The sequence below is a fragment of the Solea solea genome, chromosome 5 (genome assembly GCF_958295425.1).
Source record: "Solea solea chromosome 5, fSolSol10.1, whole genome shotgun sequence".
In the NCBI taxonomy this organism is placed as follows: Eukaryota; Metazoa; Chordata; class Actinopteri; order Pleuronectiformes; family Soleidae; genus Solea; species Solea solea.
The window spans coordinates 17,927,284-17,947,392 of NC_081138.1; the positions used below are offsets into that span (position 1 = coordinate 17,927,284).

Consider the following 20,109-nt stretch of genomic DNA (forward strand, 5'->3'; position numbering starts at 1 on the left):
ATTGCCATCTTTTCCCATGGGAATGAGAGTAGATTTGGAGTCCAATGCTAAGTGAGAGCTGACCTGCATTCCCATGCAGCATTAACAACAGGAAGGAGACACCATATTACTTTGTGAGATGGTGTTTACTATGACCATACTGCCACCAAGGTCTGTGTCCGTGACATAAATGTGAGAACCACGGCAATGAAATCTTGACAAGGTTACAAAAAAAAGAACAACATAGCCCTTTCGTGAGTGAGAAAGAACAGGGAAGTCAGGTGTTTCTAAATCGGCACCAAAATAAAAGTTTGTTTTGAGAGAATTTCCCAGTTTAAGGTCACTGGCATAAAAAGGGGACATCGTATATAGTGTAAGTCATAATGTACTTCCTGTCGTCTGTCTGTTTGGGTTTGGCTGCCGTTGTGGTGAATAGAAAGTCGAAGCCCAGAGCAAGTGAGGTTAAACTACTGTAATCCTGTTACCACTTAGTTTGCGTGGAGGGTGGGGTTAAGGTGTTAGATGGACAATGGTTGCACTGGCTGTTTATCATAAACACAGCCTAGCCCAGAGAGGTCCATCTGCTTTGATTTTATTTAGTGATTCCCCCCAGGGGCCCAGAGCTGGAGAGAGAATAACAATACTTGAGCCCATCTGTTCCTGTAGAACCAGCCCCAGCTAAATTACCACGCACTACGAGCGGCTGGCATATGCTGTGGCATAAAGCTACAAGAGGGCATTGTGTGCCAGCTGTTCTGTTGACAAATACTTATCTGGCACTTCTGAAGTCAGCTTGCTAAGCTGGTTTCAAGTTTGACTAAAAACTAAAAAGGGGTAAGGTGTGGAGTGGGGTTTCTGTGGGGGAGATACATGTTAATACATGCTGATTTATCCCAGGGTATCTGTTTGTCAGAGGCTGTCGGCAGAATTAGGTCACTGGACGGACACTTAATCTGAACATATAAGGCAGAGAGAGCACTGAAACCAACCAAGTGGTCAAAACAGTAGGATTAATGTTTCTCAGCCTTCTGTAAATACATATAAATGTCAGCAGATGATCAGTCTTTGAGAGGCTTAGATTGAGATTAATCATGGTAACCCTATCAGTACAGAACCAGAGGTGGACAACATACACACTGAAAAATACTCAATTGTTATTTATAATTCTTAATATTAGTGTTAATATTATAAGTATGTTGTTAGCCATATTCATAAAGTGTGTAAATCCCTTTGTATTCACTAACAGAGTGTAGTTTTAAAAACAAAACACTTGCTGCAGCTACTGTATGGCAACTTTTTAATGGGAGGGTATGAAAAAGTAAAACTGAAAACTTTCCAAATCTCCCTTCATAATCCCAAGAAAGTTCTGCCTGTAATACTAGCAATATGTACTTAGTTCAATACATCATAGGAAGTAATACGAGTTTCCATTTTGTAATCACTCACTACTACTAATAAGTTGTAGATGTATTTTATTTGTGTAGAGCTGAGGACACCACACACAAAATATGAATCTTTGCATCATAAGATTTTTATTTTAAGTGTTTGTCAGTATCTATGGCTTTGCAAGGAGGAAAGAAATGGATTTAGTCGCAACACGCCGCACATAGCCTTTAAAATGGGCTTTATTTTGTTAACATTTACAGGAACATCACTGACATTACAGTTCCACCCGTTACATACTGTATGTCTTTACTGTACAGATGCAACAGAAAAAGAAAAAAAAACAATGTTCTCCTGTTCTGAGACTTCTCTCACAGTCAGTGACGAGCTTCAGCAGTGCACAAAACGAAGGTTCTCTGTCAGAATCCCTGGAAGAGTGGAAACCAAACAGAATTTAATGGAAGTTGTCACCTGGACCGTCTTTTATTGAATCTCTCCCACTTATTTTAAGCACTCATCTAAATCCAAGATTAAGATGAGATTTAGGAAAAATATATTGTTGTGTGCTATTATTACCAACATCTGCATTTGATAGATTGTATCCAATTTTGTGGGATATCATGAAAAAACACCCAACAACTTCATATCTCAATCCACTGTATGATTGGCGTACTTAAAGTATTCTGTAACACTGGGATACAATAGAATTCAAAGATCAAGCTTTTCATTTTTAATCAATATTTTGTCTTTACATACATAAACATTTTGCCCCAAGGTTACCAGCCTTGTGCCACTTCATTTCCCATCCTCTATTAACGCTACACTGTGCCATTGTTCACTATTAACATTCAGTAGTTGCTATGAGACAGCGTAAACTACACAAACTCACTTCAATTTACAGTGAAAAGAGGACGAGGAGTACCCAAAACATACAGTGTCTTCAAACCCTGTGTCTTTTTTTCTTAAAAAAAAGAGGACAACACGAGTTTGTAATATGATAAGATTATAATAAATAATATTAGTTGAACACAGTTCTTAAGTTATCTGATGCAAAGCTGGATACATGGCATGTCGCATCTTCATGAAATGCAGCCAGAGTCATCATTTTCTCCACTTTACCCACAGGAAAAAAAAAAACACACACACACGCACACACACACACCATTACAAAAAGGCTTCATAAACATAAAATATAATTTAGATTTAGTCATAAACACAGTGTGTCAGAGACTAAAAAAAACACTGCATGTGAATTTCTTCATGTCACCCACACTCTTACTTCTTGTATTTCACCTCATTGACCCTTTGAATGCATGGAGTGCTTCGGCTACCGGCTTTACAACAGGAGCCATTGTACAAGTCTCCCTTTATGCATTTATCTGGCAACTACCCTGCATTAGCAATGCAGCTCATTCTTTACAGCTACAGAGGAGAAGCAAATTTGTATTCTGCAACACAAAACTCTGATGTCTCCACACCAACAAATGCGCACTCACTGCGACTTTCAATGGGAGAGAAAAATAAGAGCAAAGCCTAAATGTTTCCAATAAGTCCACTTGGGGGTAGAACAACAGTGCAGCATTGGTTGAGTTGGTATGCAGTAAAAAAAGTGAGACTTTTACAATGGCTACATCTGGTTCTGCAAAGTGTATACTGATACTGTAAAGACATTAACACAGTGTGATGGGGGAATATGCAAAGCGGTTCACAAAGAGCAGAATGGTCTGAGTACAGTTCGAAACCGGTGAATTTACTACCTGGAGAAACATATGCTACTAACAGAATCCACACACGTTTTGCAGGACAGTACACACTCTGGACAAGGGTTTGTGCGCTGAAGTGCTTCCTGAACATGGCGTCTGCAGTCTTTTACAGTGATTAAGAATAGTAGGACTCCTATTTTCCTATTAAGGTATATGAGGTGGCCGAGGTTCTCTCACAAACTCATCTTGTTCGTGCTGCGCGCTCAGTCAGCCACAATGTCACCGACATGCCTTCTCTCGCCCGTCATCTTCTTTCCCTTCCTCCCGGAGAAGAGAGGGAATTTACATGAGGCCCGATTCATCATCATCATCCACCACCAATGCTCAGCTGTGAGACACAGGGAAGCTACATGGGACGACATGAAGTACACAACACTTGAACTAATGCACAGTGCAAATAGGCTTATTCCCCTTTCTTCCATCTCTCAATCTTCCAGAGATGAGCAAACACTGAGCAGAGGTGGGGTGCAGATAGGTTAACTGCAAACAGCGCCCCTGCTGGCAGACAGCTTGTTTTTCCCTTAGATCATTTTTAGAGTTCTGGTCTTTCCTCCCAGGGGGAAGGAGGCCATGAATGAAGAGACAGGAGTTTGTGGAGAGGGTTTTTTACTTGTACAGGCTCATGGTCGGGCTCTGGTACATGCACATGTAGGCATCACACAGCAGCCGTCGGGCCTGGCCTTGGATGCTCTTGGGATCTAGTGCGTGTAACTCCTCCGGGGTCATTTTCAGGTAGGCCTCAACCTCCGGACAGGGGGACACCTGGGGGATGTTGAATCCATTCTGCCCACCTGCAGTCATAGAAATAGTCGGTACAAATGACTTATTGTAGCAGCAGCAAGTCTCAGTTGTGTCATATGTCATAGACATAACTACAGTAATTCTTTGTGTTTGGACCACAGTAAAACAAATGTGTACATCAAGTTAATTTAAACCATTTTTCTTTCCACCACTCATTACACTGTTGCACCTAAAATGTTTTTGCTATGTGTAATTAAAATAAAACTAAAATCCTGACTGAATTTATTTTTTTAAATTTAGTTCTAGTTCCAGCTTTCTGTTCCTATAGCTTATAATTATTTATTTTATTTTATTGTATTGTATTCAGAGTGTTCCGTTATTTCACTAATCAAACAATGAATAACTGTTTAAAAAAAAAAAAGAAGAAGGATATGATAGCGGTCAAAGAATAAGTAATAGACTGTGTCGCAGGGTTTTACAACATCACATATCCTGCTCGGTTCCTAAGCAGGAGTACACAAATAAATATGTAGTGATTAATGACTTTTTTTGTAATCACAAGTTCCTAAACCAAAACGTGACACCCACCATCGCGGTCTGCCATGCTGTCAAAGAAGAGCCAGGCAGAATCTGCGCTGCCATACTTGACGAAGGCCACGTAGTGACTGGTTTCAATGCAGAGCACGGCAAACAGCTCCATCCTCTGACGGGGAAAACTGCCCTGACGACCCATACCTTCCTGTAGCTCCTTGGGAACAGACAGTTTGCCATGCCGATGGGTTTTCCTCTTCGGATGGAGGTGAACCTAAATAGGTAGAAGTGGACACACACACGCTCTTTGTCACTATGGTCTGTTTAAGGGTTTCATAACATGTGTTTTATATTAAACACAGAAAAAACTGAACTGGGGAGAAAATGAAAGAACATTTAAGGATTCTTACTGCCAGTGGGCAATGCACATTTAAATCAAATTTTATTTCAATAAACGTACTGATTTGCAAATAAAGAAATAAATGGACCATTTGTTGCAATCTGCTGTTGAAGCCAGTGTTCTGCAACATAACTTCTGCATTCACATAGTATGATTCCTTTGGATTTGGCGCCCCCACATGGACAATCATGACAGTGATTTAACATCTCATTTTTGTTCATGTGGTGTTGCCACAGCGCCCTCTGTTGCTTACCTGCGTATTGCACTTTTCACAGAACTGTTTAATCTTGCCAGCAGTGATGTCCCCGTCCTCGTAGCAGTCTCGACACTCATAGAGAGCCAAGCCTCCACAGATTCGGCACTCCCTTGGAGCTGGGTGATAAAGACACAAACCTTTATTGCTGCTGACATACTGTGCAGTGTGGTTCTTCAGTTAAGAGGTTTGAAAACGAGAAAGAAAAGTTGCAGTGACACGTCAGTGAAATTTCACACAGCTCTGTATCACCATTGATCGGTTAAAACACACCACACATGTACACTGGAAACAAAAAAAATACTGGCAAGAACTCACTGTCTTCAAGAAGGTCTGTGATGTCTAACTCCAGTGAAGGGAAAATCTTGTTAAACATTTTAAATTCCTTGCCAAAACGGGGCATCTGGATGATAAGGCAGGAGGGAGCCTGTGAGGTCGGTTGAAAAGAGAGAAAACATCATCAACAACTCAGCAAATGTTACACAATTGACTTAATATCCATCACATTACAACTCTAAACAATCTAACAATCCATTTATAACTAGCAACTTAAATTCTATGATTTATCTTTGAAGCTATGAATCACAGCATTCAAACAGCTACAACAATGAAAAATAATGAATGCTTCTGTACCCTAGAATCTTCTACTGCATATGAACATGATAAAAAAACACAAGTAAATGCAAAAAAGTAAAATGTCAAAATAATAACAGTCAATTTTGCAAAAGGAAGTAGGATGAAGAAAGGAATTACCTAATCCTATCACCCTTTTTATCACTCTTTCTTCATTTCCTTTTAAACTTACAGTTAAATCAACGCTTCAGAGAAACATTAAAAAAAACAAGACAAGACAAAAAAAACATTACAAAAAAAATAAGAAAGTCAACAAAAAGGAAAACAGAATGCAGTAAAAACCACATGTAGTTTCTGGTTTAACATCCATTCTTTCAATAACATAAAACTGACACAAGGTGGAGCCAATACCATACCACAGACAGGAGACACTAAAACAGCATTACTATAATATGTATTATTACACAAATTAAGAATCCCAAAGCCCACACTAAATGACTGAATTGGCAATTAATATTCCAAGTTCAAAAGTAACATGTAACTGTAACATCAGCAGGAAAAAGAAGGATTAGATATCAGATGCCGTGAGAATCTATGAGCAGTAAACTACAGCAATAAACCAGAACATCGTAACATCTACTTTTGAAGAATAAATTACCTCAGCAAACTTTAGGTCACTGTTGATGAAGGACCATTCCAGGAGCTGCTGAATCGTAGGAACTCCAACCTTGTCCTTTTTGTCCATGAAAATTTGGTAAAAGTAACAGTCCTGGACCTTCTGTCCTGCTGACCTACACAGTTTCATTCACAGCACAATCACAACAGTTACAGGTCGTACAGGTTGCTTTTTAAAATCAATAAAGCTTATGGTTTCTTTGGAAGACGAACAGCTGGAAGCTTGTATGTTATGGTAACATTTGTTGACAAGTCAACGACACCAGTGAATTCTGAAGCAGGATTCCTAATGTACTATGTTTTCAGACCAGGTACAGCAGCCTATGGTATAGCACTTTATACAAATAATGTTTTATTTTTCAAGATTTTAGAAACAAAAACTTTCAACAAAGTTTTCAACAACCTGTTGCTCATTATATGCACATTATTTAAATCACTTGATTTATGAACGCGATGGGTGAACTACCACTTTGGAGACCATTTGAAGGTTGAGCCACAGAGTCACATGGTGGTGGGGTGGCTAGCACTGTTGCCTTACAGCAAAAATACCCTGTCTGTCACTGCTTGGCTTTAGTATGAAAGGGTGAACTAGGGTTTAGTCAAATGTATGCCCACAACAGTTTTACTGAGAATATAGTGCTCCCTGGTCCTATTATGCAGTAGATAAGAATGATAAAAACCAGTTTTGTGAGACATAAATGTAGCTCATTGGACAGAAATTAGGGAGTTTTCATTGTTTGACCAAAAGATCCCCTACACACCTTCCTGCACACACATTCAACCACTCCGTCTCCAAAGTAAGCACTGCAGCAGAAGTGAAACTGTATGCGACTGTGTAAATATAACTATTACAGATTTAGACTCAGCCTGTTATATTTCGGTAATTTTCAGTGACGTGTTTAAAGCTGCATTTGCAGAGTCTGGGAAGTAGAGGTATTTAACTGTTTCAATAACTGCATGAATTCAAGCTTGGGTTTAATTTGTTTCATGCTCTCAGGGATTAGATGTAGCCAAACTGATTTTTAATTGTTTTAAGGTACTGGTCCTTACCTCAGCTTGAGTAGTGGATCAACCCTCAGTATATGATGGAAAAGAATATTAAGGAACTCCTCTGGATCTGTGGTACAAGATGAGCTTATTTAAATAACACTCCTGTATACATGCTGCCATACATGACACATACTGTGAAGCTGATTAAGTTAAAATTCTTTATTTCCCCTTTTTTTTTGGTAACTTACATCACTATATTCTTTAGCCTTCTATCAAGTTGAATTATTTTATTTAACAAGAATAGCAAGGTATTCAATAATAATCACATCACAATTTCACTTTCTGAAAGGAAAAAAAAGTCATTTCAAGAAACAAATTGAACAAATTGAAATAATCATCAACATCAATGCCCAAACTCATGATAGTGTGAAACCATGAAACACTACTGAAAGGCCTTATCATTCTCCTACCTTTTTCTTCAGATGTAAACCCAGAGGCAGCTTCTACCTTCTCCAGTATCCTCCTAAGCTTCATCACTTTGGTGGCACACACGTACCCATGTCTGGAGGGCAAAGACAGAGCAATTTAGAAGCTAGACAAATAGCCACATATACTATAGTGATTTAAAAGTTGCTGGTACAGTTTGCATTCCATCATTATATGTGCAAACAAGGCAAGGCAAGTTTATTTGTATAGCACTACTCATGCACAGGGCAACTCAAAGTGCTTTACAAGGGCATAGAAATACATAAAGAAAATCACAGAATAAATGCAAGACATTAAAATGACATTAATCAAAAATAAAAGCTAGACATTGAAATTACATGAATCACAACAAAACATTACAATTACATTAAAATCAACATTAAAATAGTCACAAGAGATGAAAGTGTGATTTGCCTTTTAAAGACAAGAATCAATTGATAACTAAGATGATTAAGAAAGAGAAGAAACCCTAACCCTAACCCAGACCTGATTTAAATGAGCTGACAGTGAGGTTAAATAGCTGAATACGACTAATAACAGATAGTTAAAACAGGTGATGGCAACATGGAGTCAAAATCTGTACCGAAACTGTATGCATGGAAAAAAAAAAACCTGCAATAAAGTGCGTATACATTTCGTTTTCTGTGACTTACATGCGAAGGGGGTTCACTATCTCTGTGCGTAACAGCTCTTGAGTCTCTCTGTAATACTCTACATCCGTCTTTGATCTAGGTCTGAGCAGAACGGTGTCCAGGACAGAGCTGAAGGAGAAAAGACTGCAGAGCAGAAAACAAGTACAAAGATTAAAATAACATCTTTATTACTAACTTCCGGATTTACACATGGGAAACTAAGGCCACTACTTGTCTAATTGTCATTTCATTTAAAATAAAATATTCAAAAATGATAACTTTAAAAACTTGATCTAAAGTAGGGCTGGGCAATATTGGAAAAAATCTTATCACGATATTTTTTTTAAATAAATCAATATCATATATATATATATATATATATATATATATATATATAAACATATATATATATATATATATACACATATATACATATATATATATATATATATATATATATATATATATGCATACTAGGATACTAGGATATAAAGCTGCACACAGGTTTTTTTCTCTGGGCCCATGAAAAGTTTTCCTTTGAGATGTTTGCACTTCTCAAAGGAGAGTGACAATACACTGTAAATACACTAAAATAAAATATGTACTCTTTATGTTCTGTTAAAGCCAGGAAAAGAGACGAGGGTTAGATTTAGGCTCTCATGTCACAATATAGATATAATATCGATATCTATATATCACCCAGCCCTAATTTCAAATTAGAAATCAAAAGCTCCAATCATAGCAAATTTAAAAGTACCCCCAGAGCGTTAGTGAAAATATCAATGGATGATTGTGACACAATCATTCAGCCAGCTCACAGCTGTAAAACACCCACCAGCCAGCATTAAAACGATTTACTGATAACCTTCTGCCTTTGGGCAAACACAGCAACATGGCTGGCTGAGGAAGCACCATATAGTCAATCACTGTGACTGAAGGTGTCATATTTATCAGCTACACAAACACTGTAGCTCATTAAGTATTGACTGTAAAAGAGCACTGACCAGAAGAGGGTAGAATCCAGGTAGCAAGAGTTGTAGTGGCCCTGGATGCCTTTCTTTTTTCCCACCATGACATCCAAACCATCATGTTCCGTGCGTGGAGGCGTGTTCTCATGTACTACTTCACTCAGGTAACCCCCAAATGCTGCATAAACAAAAACAGTACCAATATAAACACAAAGTATTAGTCTAATTCTTTTAGTAGTCCGTAGCCCTCATAGTGACTCACCGATGGAGTTGCACCTCTCTATGGGATTGGAGGAGTGGTGCAAGGACGGGAAGCGGGAGTCAGGTCGGCAGCACTTGAGCTTCACAAACAAGGCTTTTTTGGGTGGACAGGTGAAGTACCGCGTGCCTTTGAAGGTGCCATCAGTGCAACCAGGACACTCTTCTTCCTGGAAGAGAAGGTCAAATTTTGGTCATTACTACATACTACAGATATATACAAACAATATTTGTATAGGCTTTCATTTATTCAGCTGTAAATAGGTCTGCCTAATCAGGTGTCTTGATATTTTGGAACCAACTTCGTTTACTAATTTTGTCTGAGTCATGATGATACTACAAAGTTGGCCAGCAGCATAGAATCCATAAAGTAATTGTTCCACGAAATAGAATTTGAATTTTGTACAGATTAAAATAAGGAGAATCAATTATTTAGTGCATTTTGAAGGTCTGGTAGGCAGATCTTGTTAACAACTGAGGCGCCAACTAAAAGGGTTTGCACAGATGTTCTAATAGTATCAGCTACGTGAGAACTGCAGAGTATTTCTTTATTGATAGAAAAGCAAAGTATAGCACTTTTCTGAAATGGCTTGGGCAACTGCGACGGTGATGGACAGATGGTTTATTCAATCACCTGCCGAGCAGTTTTTGAAAATGCCAACCACGGCATCATCCCTTTTTGATGTCCTACACAGCATTCCCAGATGGTTCTGTGTTGCAAAACATCTGGTGTGTTAAGTCAGCATTTAGGATTAGAAACTTAAATAACTGATATATGAACAGAAGCACTCCAGCTTTAAAGAATATAGTACATTTAGTGTACTATTAATGTTCAGTAACAGACTGTCTCCTGAGGCATGTCTGTAACATTGTCTCACCGGTACTACAAACAGCATTATAAACACGTAATTTTTGTTCTCCACTAAGTGACACTAAAATCAAACTTGTAATTTTATATAGCTATGATATCTCACCAGCTCCAGTCCAGCTAAAGGCTCCGACAGGCCAGGAGGCAGACCCACCCAACGGATGACACCACACAGAGGAGGGTTCTCCTTCACCTCCACCAGAGAGCCCACCTCCAGGCCTGGCTGCCCACGAGGAGGCGTTGGAGGTCGTGGTGATGGAGGCGCAGCAGGCGATGGGGGCTCATGTTGGTCTCCCATCACGGACTGGACGGAGAGGGAGAGGGGCCCATGGCTCATATTGTCAATGGGCCCGGTTTTACGGTTCAGACTAAAGGGCAGAGAGTGGAACTTGTTGTCACTGGACAGCGACACAGAGGGCGGGGCTCTGGAGGGCGGGGAGGATTGATTGAAGTCGGGAGGCGTGTCAGTAAGTGACTTGGCTGGGTCTTCCCCAACTGTAGGAGAGAAACCACAAACCAAACCTAATAAGATTTTTGCTGATAATTCATTATATTTGTGCAATTATACATGACAATGCTCATCCTCAATGTGACCTGAATAAAGAGACTTGAACATTTAGCATTACACATACATGGAAAACATATTGTACAATGACATGAGCAGTAAAATATAAATCAAAATAAGAAACTTGTGCCCTGACACCAATGGGAATACGACATCAATGGCATGATGACTGAACCGGTCAGTCCCCAAACACCAGACATAAAGGCTTTTACTAATGCTTTGACCCACAAATAGTATCACATAGATTTTTATGATATTTTTTAAATGCATCTTCAGCCAGAAAAAAAAATAGCCAGTTAAGGAGTGATTTGCAGCAGTGAGCATCATTTAAAGCCTTATGCAACACCAATTACTTCATGCAGGTTGGATATGACAAGGTGATGAAAGACAAGACTAGTGGAGAGAGTTTTATAGCAAGCTACTGCAACAAACTACTGATTTGGTTTTTCTCTGCAAATTATGTTTGAGATAAAACTTTATGAAATGTAACATCTTACTCCTACCAGAACCTTAAATCATCTGATAAAACATGCAAGTACTTGTGTAACCAAATTACTGTATATTTATTTTAGGGAACTCCAATTCTCCCACTAAAATACACTGATAGTTTTCTGAAGCATTGCAGTCATCTATCAAACACAAAATATACAGTTAATGTCTACAAATGTGTTCTATTTATTTTGCTGTCTATATTTTACAGTATATTTTTACAGTCTTTAGAAGATACCTGGTTTATGTTGGTGGTATTTCTTCTATTTGCCAGTATGGTACAGACTACCACTGTTTCAGCTCTGTGCCAAAAAAATACTTAAAATACTTAAGCTATTTTTTTTAAAGAGAGAAAATGCTATTTTATATTGTATATATTATATTATATACAATATATACTATATTGTTTATCATTAAAAATAATTATATGCCAGTGTCTTTTTGAAAGGTGAGAGAAAGTTTTTCCCATGCACAACTGTACCAATTACTAAAACTACATTATACTGTATGCTACTTTTAGAGAAACCATATTTACGTACAGTAAGTACAGTGTGTGCCTTTTACAATGGGGATGGGGGAGGAAACCCCAGAGAGTGTTAGTGTATTAAACCTATACAGCACCAATCAATCAATCTTTATTTATATAGCCCTTTTTCATACGAGGTAATGCGACTCAAACATGTGCCCGAGCAAAACCAATTAGTAGGTTGCTTGTTGTGAACAGGAGCTTGCTGGTGCAATGGCTGGCATCCCAAAAGTACCCATGTTTTACCTTCATCAATGTACCATGTGCTTTTGGATTTGGACTGGGCTGGGGGATCAACAGAGCTGCCATTTAAAGTATAGTAAAATTCAGACTTGCTCCTACTGCCACACTGATGACCTATTCCTGTAAATAACACAAGTACACGAAAAAGAGACATAGGAAAATATGTCTGCAAGTGTGTGCATGCGTTTCCAGTTTTAACAGCAGATCAAAGGAAAAATGTCATTAATCAGTTCAGAAAATGAACCTACATATCTTTTAAACAAAATAAAACACATACACAATCAGGTTAGTGACATGTTTCTTTTTTTTTCGTCTTTTGTTTTGTGTAAAACTGATTAAAGCATTCCCTTTGTTATGTTATGTTGTCTTTAAAATATTAACTTTCTTATAAAAGTATCTCATGTGTTGTTTTTTTTGTTTGCCTAAACGTTTCATTTTACAAAGGGATTATATTTTAGTTTATGCTACAAGGATGAGAAGTAGTTTGATCAGCTTTTATATTATTCAGAATTACAACCAGACGATTAATTGGAATGCCACTTCAAGATTTATAATTATATCATACTGTGTGTATGTCAGTTTGGTTTGTATGCAGTATACATGCAGTGCAGTACCTTTGCTCTTTGGTTTGCTTTGGCCAGAGGACAATTTGTCACTGTTGGTGGCTCTGGGGGCAAAACTGTGCTTCGGAAGCCTTTGGTCCTGCATGGAATATTCTGTAAAGCCCAGAAACACATCCCCATCAGATGCACAAGTAATTGAAGTAACCACAGCTCAATGCAAAACTTGTTTGTGAATGTAACCATGTCAAAAAACAAAATCTAAAACAATAATCATGCTACATATACTAAAAATAGTGTCAAGACTTTTTGTTTAGTTTCCTTGGTTAAGAAATGTGTTTATTTTTATGACACTGGCTAAAATAACGTGCCATGTATGTGCTATGCTACAGCCACTACAGTCATAATGTGACATACAATATGTTGTCAGTAAACATGTACCAATTTTAATTTTCCTTTTCTCTCACTTTGCACAAAGGCTGAGGCTCACAGAGGACAACATTAACTGTATACCAGCAGCGGCATGACAAATCGGTAACCAATGAATAGCAAGTTATTTTGGAGTATAGATTTGAATGCAGCTCCATGTGGAGTCATCCATCTAAAGTGTGCAAAAGGACGGGTTTGTCAAAGATGTTCTGAGATGAAAAAAGTTGCAAAATTAATAATCAATGCAGAGGCACCAGTAGCATCCATAAACATGTCAAAACACCAATGTGGAGAACAAAGAGCCTGAGTATCTCACTTGATTTTCAAAAACAAGTGAGCCAACAACACAAAAGGCTCTCTGTTCCCACTGTGAGCAAAACACAAACTCAGAATGCTCAGTGGGAGTTTAGCGCTGGTCCGAGAGATGAGCAGTTGAATATTTTCAGTTCACACTAGGGCATGGTACAAAAACTGAGACAAATACTTGATGACTCACCTGGCATTACGTCACAGATGGGGACAAGTCGAGTGTGTTCTAAACTGGCAAAATTACACAGCAGCTTCCCGTCAATTACACCATCCCAGTCCCCGATAGGATTGTCCTGAAAGAGTTGAAGTCATAAAAAAAACAAAAACTCTGTAAAATTAATCGAACCTGGTGCCACACACACTTCTTCTCTGAGTATCTTCTTGGTGGTTAATCAGGTATTTTGGCTTATAGCTCTATCTAAAACACAATGTTTTGGCTTGAGCCTCTGTACCGGGATGATCCAGTTGCACATCTCATCTCCTCCACCAAAACAACAGTCCTACCACCCGAACACTCGCTGGTCTCTGCAAGTGTAGTCACACAATTTTCCTCTTAAGTTTGGAATCCAGGATTCTGCTCAAGCGGGATAATCTGAAAAAAAAGCATGAGGCCAGTGCCACCTGCTAAAGAAGATAGGGCGAGGCTGGACGCAGAGTGAAGCAGAGCAGTGGGCTCTCCTCAGCTGCCTGCTGGCCTCTTGCCATGCTGTTGGGTCATACAGCACTAAGTCTTTACCTCACTCCCCGCGTGACTGCCTTGCCTTTGTGTGGGTGGCTCAGATGCACTGAGTGGGCTGCTGCTGCTGCTGCTGCTGCTGCTAACAATCAGCAGTCAAATGCCTCAGTTATGTGTTTCACTCTCTCCTACTACAACACCATACTGGCCTGACAACGGTAGTCATAGATACAAGCTATTGTGATCCTGGCAACAAGTCTTGTCCCCTCAACATACAAAGAATAACAACAAAAACAAAAATCCTGACAGAAAAAGTGCCATCAGAACCAACTCCCAATAGACTTGCTCATTCCATTAAAGTCGGTAACTCTACATTTTGCCGCTCTACAAATTGACAAGGACATGCGGAATGATATTCAAACTAAAACAAAAATTAGGGAACATGGGAGGATAGTGCAATTTCTACAAACACAGAAAATGGTCATGTATATGACACATGTTTACCACATGTTAAAAAGCCAGATATTTTAACTTAAAAGCTGTAGAGTGTATTTTTATTGTTATTCTGCCTCTGTTTGGTCTTTGTGAACAAAAACAATGTAACATTATTTGTATGCTGTGCCCTTCATCTGAATACAGGCTCCATCAAGCAAAACTATCAGGCCTGACTGAGGCTGCCTTTGTGCGTATAAACTGGCAGCACAGGGACTGGTGAAGGAAAGAAGCGTTTAACCTGTCAAACTGCTGAACAGCTGGGTTTTAAAGGCAGTAGAATTCACCTGAAGCTTTTCATGGGTGCTTGTTGTGTTTTCAGTCATACTCCAAATGAGTTTGCAGCCCTCTCACTTGACTTTCACAAAATTGCTGTTGCCTCCATCTGTCTTTATTTTTACAAATTCTTTACTGTGTGCAGTACAGGATAGTCACCGAGAGACATAAGATCTTCTACATTGAGAAACACAGAGAGTCATGAGGAGATAAGGGGCTTAATCAGTGAAGTTGTGACAATGGTAATAATCTAATGGACAATTGTTTGTTTCAAAAGTTATGCACTAAATTTTTAAGGTATAACATTGATTATATTTTTGCTTTTAAATACACCTTGCATGTCAGAGAACTACAATTAAAAATTGAATTTTCCAGATGGTCAAACTGGTCAGACAGAAACCTGTTCCTGCATCTATGTGGACATACACGTGCTAAAAGTACACTTACCATGTCAACGCCAACATAAAATCCCAGGCTCTCATTTCCTGGCAGCAAGTCACAAAAAATGATAGTGCCTCTCTCAGGTCCGTCCCTGGTCTGCACCAGAACCCTAGAGTTGATCTCTAGTGGAGGGAAGTCCTCTTCCACTAGATTGACATGGTCCACCTCAAGCTCGCCTGTTACGTCATCATCATCATCCTCCCAGAGTTCAAGTTTGTCCAGGGCCACAAACACACCACATTCCTCCTCGCAGCGAAAAAGTTGACGGCCCTGGTAGGAACCCTCCGTGAAGCCCTGGCCCCGGCCCTCCTCCTGGGAGAAGCAAGCAAGTGAAGAAGGGTGATGAGCGAGTGAGACAGAGATGGCGGAGTGATTATCATAAGAAGGAGGGCAGTAAGCAAGGCTGCTTGCTCAGCATTTCCGAGTGAAGGGAAGTCAACATCGTAGACCTGTGAGAGAATGTGATCGATCACTGCAGCCTAAATACAGCTTGACTTACTGTGATCATAAACACATCAAACAGTCTAGCACGGCACAAGATGTTCTTATAATCCTTACTGTAACATATTGTGCTTCGTTTCTCCGATCTGTGCCAAAATCCCTATACCTGCTGGGCCGGCATACATTAGCAAAAAGAACACAGTGCTCTCTATTTGGTACAGGGCACAAAATTAGAAATGTGTCTGGCACATATGTGCAAACTCTGAGCTCTTTATACTGAGCTACAGTTTGAATGCCTGAGCTCCATCAGCCCACTCAAGAAGACTACAAGACGCAGTAGAATAAAAACAACATTGTGCTGCAATAAGCAATCCTTTGTACTGTGTCACTCGCTGTAGGGTACAGAATGAATGGTGTAACATCAAATTTGGTGTTGAGTGGGGCAACAATTATTTCAAAGGGTTACATTTGTGGACTATAACCCAAAAATATGAAATCACACAATCAGATGTGGAATTCAATCCTGCTTTTTCACAGGTCAATTTTATTTGATGTATTTGTTTATGGGGAAAAAAACAGAAAATTGCATTTTTAATTGAACTTCTGTGAATAATAGTCACCAAAACAATATTTTTTTTTAGCACAGAGTTGTTGTTGTGGTACAAACTTTCAGCCCAAATAAGCACAATGTGATTAGGATCTTTATGGGCAAACCAGAGGATTCAGATTTGCAATGGGTAAGTGGGAAAGTCCACTGAACTTAAAATAGAACTGTTCACACCAGAGCAAAATCATGTACTTCTCTATATTTCTTACAGTAGAATTAACATTGCAATTACTATGGATAATTTCATGAATGAAGGCAACGTTTTTACTTGGGTCACACAAAATCACCTGATTTTAGAAAGCTCTAATGAAACAGTCCCTGCTACTTTTGTTGTTACAAATGAGAGAGAGAAAGTGAAACCCTCTTTAGACTTATTAACATGCAAATGATCCATTCACAACAGGCCAGCTGCCATTATACCACTTCACATCTGACATTAGAAATGTGATAAGTTCGCAAAATGTATCCTCAGTACCTCTTAGAGCCTTTCAAACCATAAACACAATCGTTATCTGTGTAAACTCATTGATGACTTCCACGTTTGGTTGCAAATTTATTTTAGTTTCCTCTTTTTAAGCAGTGGCTCAAATGGAAGTTTAATCTGTTTTGTGTGCAATAAAAACATAAATAGGTTTTCTGATGTTTAAAGAAGAAATTGGTTATAATTTCTACCATGAAACTTAACACTTTTCTAACCATTGAGTTAGTGTCTATGATAGAAATTTCATAGACAAATTTTAGAGCGAAAACAAACAAGAGTACTCACCAGCAGCTCAACTCCAAACCATATTCCAGAGAGGGCCCTGTCAGGGAGCAACGAGCCCTTGAAACGCACCACACCAGGCAGAGGTTCATCCCCAGAGCGTAACTGAACATGAACCTTGGAGCCACAGTCAATTTCATAGCAGCGTGCTAGCCGTGGCTCATTGTAGAGCAAGGCATATCTCTCCTCACAGTTGGTAATGGGGAACAGTAACTCAGCCAGCTTCTCATCCAGTTCCTGAACATCCCGTTCATCCAGACTCAGCACCACATTGGTCTGGTCTAGAATGCGAAGACTCTTCTTGCCTTTGCAGGGGGGCAGTGTTCGTCCCAGGCTATTGCGCTCCTGGCAGGCTTGGCCAAGACTGCCACGGGGGATCCTCAGGGTCTTCTGGGGAGGCTTCTCCACTGTACACTCCTTCACCACCATGTAAAAGCGCCAGTCCTCCCTGAAGCCCCCACTGGGCTTCTCCTGGCTCCATAAGACAGAGCTCATGGCTGCATGCTAGACAAGAGGTCCAACATCAAGGTAAGTCTGACCAGCGATCTGTGGTAAAGAACACACATAACTTCTAAATAAAAATATGTATTTGACCCAGTTGAGGCTAAATTCAATAGGTTTGGAAAAATTAAAACCAAACGTTAAATTACATTACAATATCTCTAAAAATAGGAAAGTCAATTAAAATGGTTTCCCACATTCTCACATTAGAAACATAAAATATGCTCAACCACACACAAAATACTCAAATGCAATGTGTACAATGAACACAATAACATTCAGTGGTTTTCAAAAAACATGGTTCATACAGTCTATTTGTATGCAATAGCAATAGGGATGTAACAGTATTGTGTATTTCACTTTGTCACAATAACAAAAGTGTTTCGATCATTTACCTGTGACAGTATCAAACAGTACGTTTCCAGGCAAAAACTGTACTACTGTTTCACCATAGTGGAACAAAACTACAGGGAAAAGTGAGAACCATTATAATTTGCACTCCTCTTGGTGCCTCTACAAATCAGAACAGCAAAACTGGCAGACGCTGATGTCCGTGGTGTGGGAGCATGAAGGAGAGAGGGAGACAAAGATCGTGGATGCTCCAAGGCCTTACAAATCTGACATATGTAATCTACGAGGTAGATTATTACAAGTCTGTTTGCTTTCATTATCCATCTATCCATCCATCATCAACTGCTTTATCCTACACATGAGGGTCAAGGGGCTGCTGGTGCCAATCCCAGCTGACAGAGGGCAAAAGGTGGGGTGCAGGGCCAACACATGGAGACAACCATTTACTCTCACATTCACACCTACAGTCAATTTAGAGTGTCCAACTAACATCTGCATGTTTTTGGGTTTTGGGAGAAACCCAGAGAAACCCCACTGCTTACATTATCTTTATAATTACTATTATTATTATTATTATTATTATTATATCATTATTACTATCATTATATTATTATTACTACTACTTGTAAAACATTGGGTGTTCCTGTTAAACAGATTATGTTATTTCCCGCTTAACATTTAATGCCCAACCTATAATGAAGTTAGCTGCAGGTCTGATCTTATTTGTTTTCCTTTTTACTTGACATGAGAACCTACAACATGGGATGTTTCTATTTTAACTCGTGGTGTCTTTTTTATTTTAATATCGCAAAAAATATCGCACCCTGGACTTGTTACTGAGGTGTTATCGCATTATGAAATTCGGATATTGATCACAAGCCTAAACATCAATGATCTAAAAGCTGACGATGACCAGACACGCGTTTCAGTCACTCACACTCACGAAAGAACATGCACCAGACGAATGGATTTCCCCTGATGATGAGATGATCATCCACCTGACAGTCAAGAATACACACAATGTGCACACAACAGAAGTGGGTTCACTGTTTTGAGTCAGATATTTAGTTTTTAGATGTGACATTTAAACACCCGGCACTGTTGTTGTGGCTAACGCCAAACCGAGCTAAATATCAAAATGTAAGTCATGTCAACTTGACTGGCTAACGCTTGCCTGACTGGACAGATTTTAGCCCGGCGTCAGAGATGATACACACAGACAGATTAAGGGTTTTGTTATGTTATCTGCCTGTCACTGTCACTGACAACACGACCATGACTCGTTTTAATAAGCATTTACTCTGACAACCAGAGCTGCGGTGTGTCATCGCCGGACAGGAGCTGTCAGTCAAAGGCCCTTCGGAGAGAGGGGAGTAGTTAACTTACCGTGGTCTTAAAATGCTACAAACAGCACCAGAGCGAACCACACATTGGTCTTACCTTTGACACCGCGGTTAAAGGCTGTAGACGCGTGTCATTTCAAATGTCACCCTCGGTTAGACACAGGCTTCAGAAAACGAGCAGGGTTCGTCCCGCAATGCCAGTTAATCTTTGATTAGCTAAATGGCTAGCTAATGCTAACCAGCTAAGTTATCACGCTAAAGTCTTATGCTTATGAGCGGGCAGGTTGGCAGTAGAGTGCCGCCCTGTGCAGTACACTAACTACAGTCACATACATCTGTTCCCCATGGCAAAATCAGTGAAACAACACAGTGTGCCACTACAGCTATGTGGAAGATGTATTATTTACAGGAGACGACCTCACTAGACTCAATGCGTGACGTCATCGAACGCGCTGACAGGGATTGGTCCCTTCTCAAGCGCTGATTGGCTTTTTGTCGTGTCTGTACAAAGGTCCCGCTCTTTGGGGTTTTCCCACGGATGGCAGCTCGTGTAGTTAGGTTGCAGATGAGGGCAGAAAAAAACAGTCTGGTTGGGGG

General features: G+C 39.5%; 1 protein-coding gene across 2 annotated transcripts; it reads right to left on the reverse strand.

Annotated features, from left to right (window-relative positions):
- Positions 1–1,586: 1,586 nt before the first annotated feature.
- On the reverse strand, positions 1,587–19,943 carry cylda (cylindromatosis (turban tumor syndrome), a). Of its 2 annotated transcripts, XM_058629678.1 has the most exons (17): positions 19,610–19,943; positions 17,321–17,863; positions 15,513–15,818; positions 13,809–13,914; positions 12,938–13,039; positions 12,327–12,443; positions 10,607–10,995; positions 9,637–9,802; positions 9,411–9,552; positions 8,428–8,550; positions 7,759–7,850; positions 7,349–7,415; positions 6,282–6,414; positions 5,369–5,477; positions 5,051–5,169; positions 4,455–4,671; positions 1,587–3,916 (listed from the first exon to the last, which is right to left on the reverse strand). In XM_058629678.1, exons 2-17 carry the CDS (start codon positions 17,810–17,812, stop codon positions 3,732–3,734), a joined length of 2,865 nt encoding a protein of 954 aa, XP_058485661.1. In that variant the 5' UTR covers positions 17,813–17,863; positions 19,610–19,943; the 3' UTR covers positions 1,587–3,731. The 2 variants fall into 2 exon arrangements, with proteins under 2 accessions (XP_058485661.1, XP_058485662.1); XM_058629679.1 differs by lacking the exon at positions 12,327–12,443 and having other exon boundaries at positions 19,610–19,942.
- Positions 19,944–20,109: the final 166 nt, after the last annotated feature.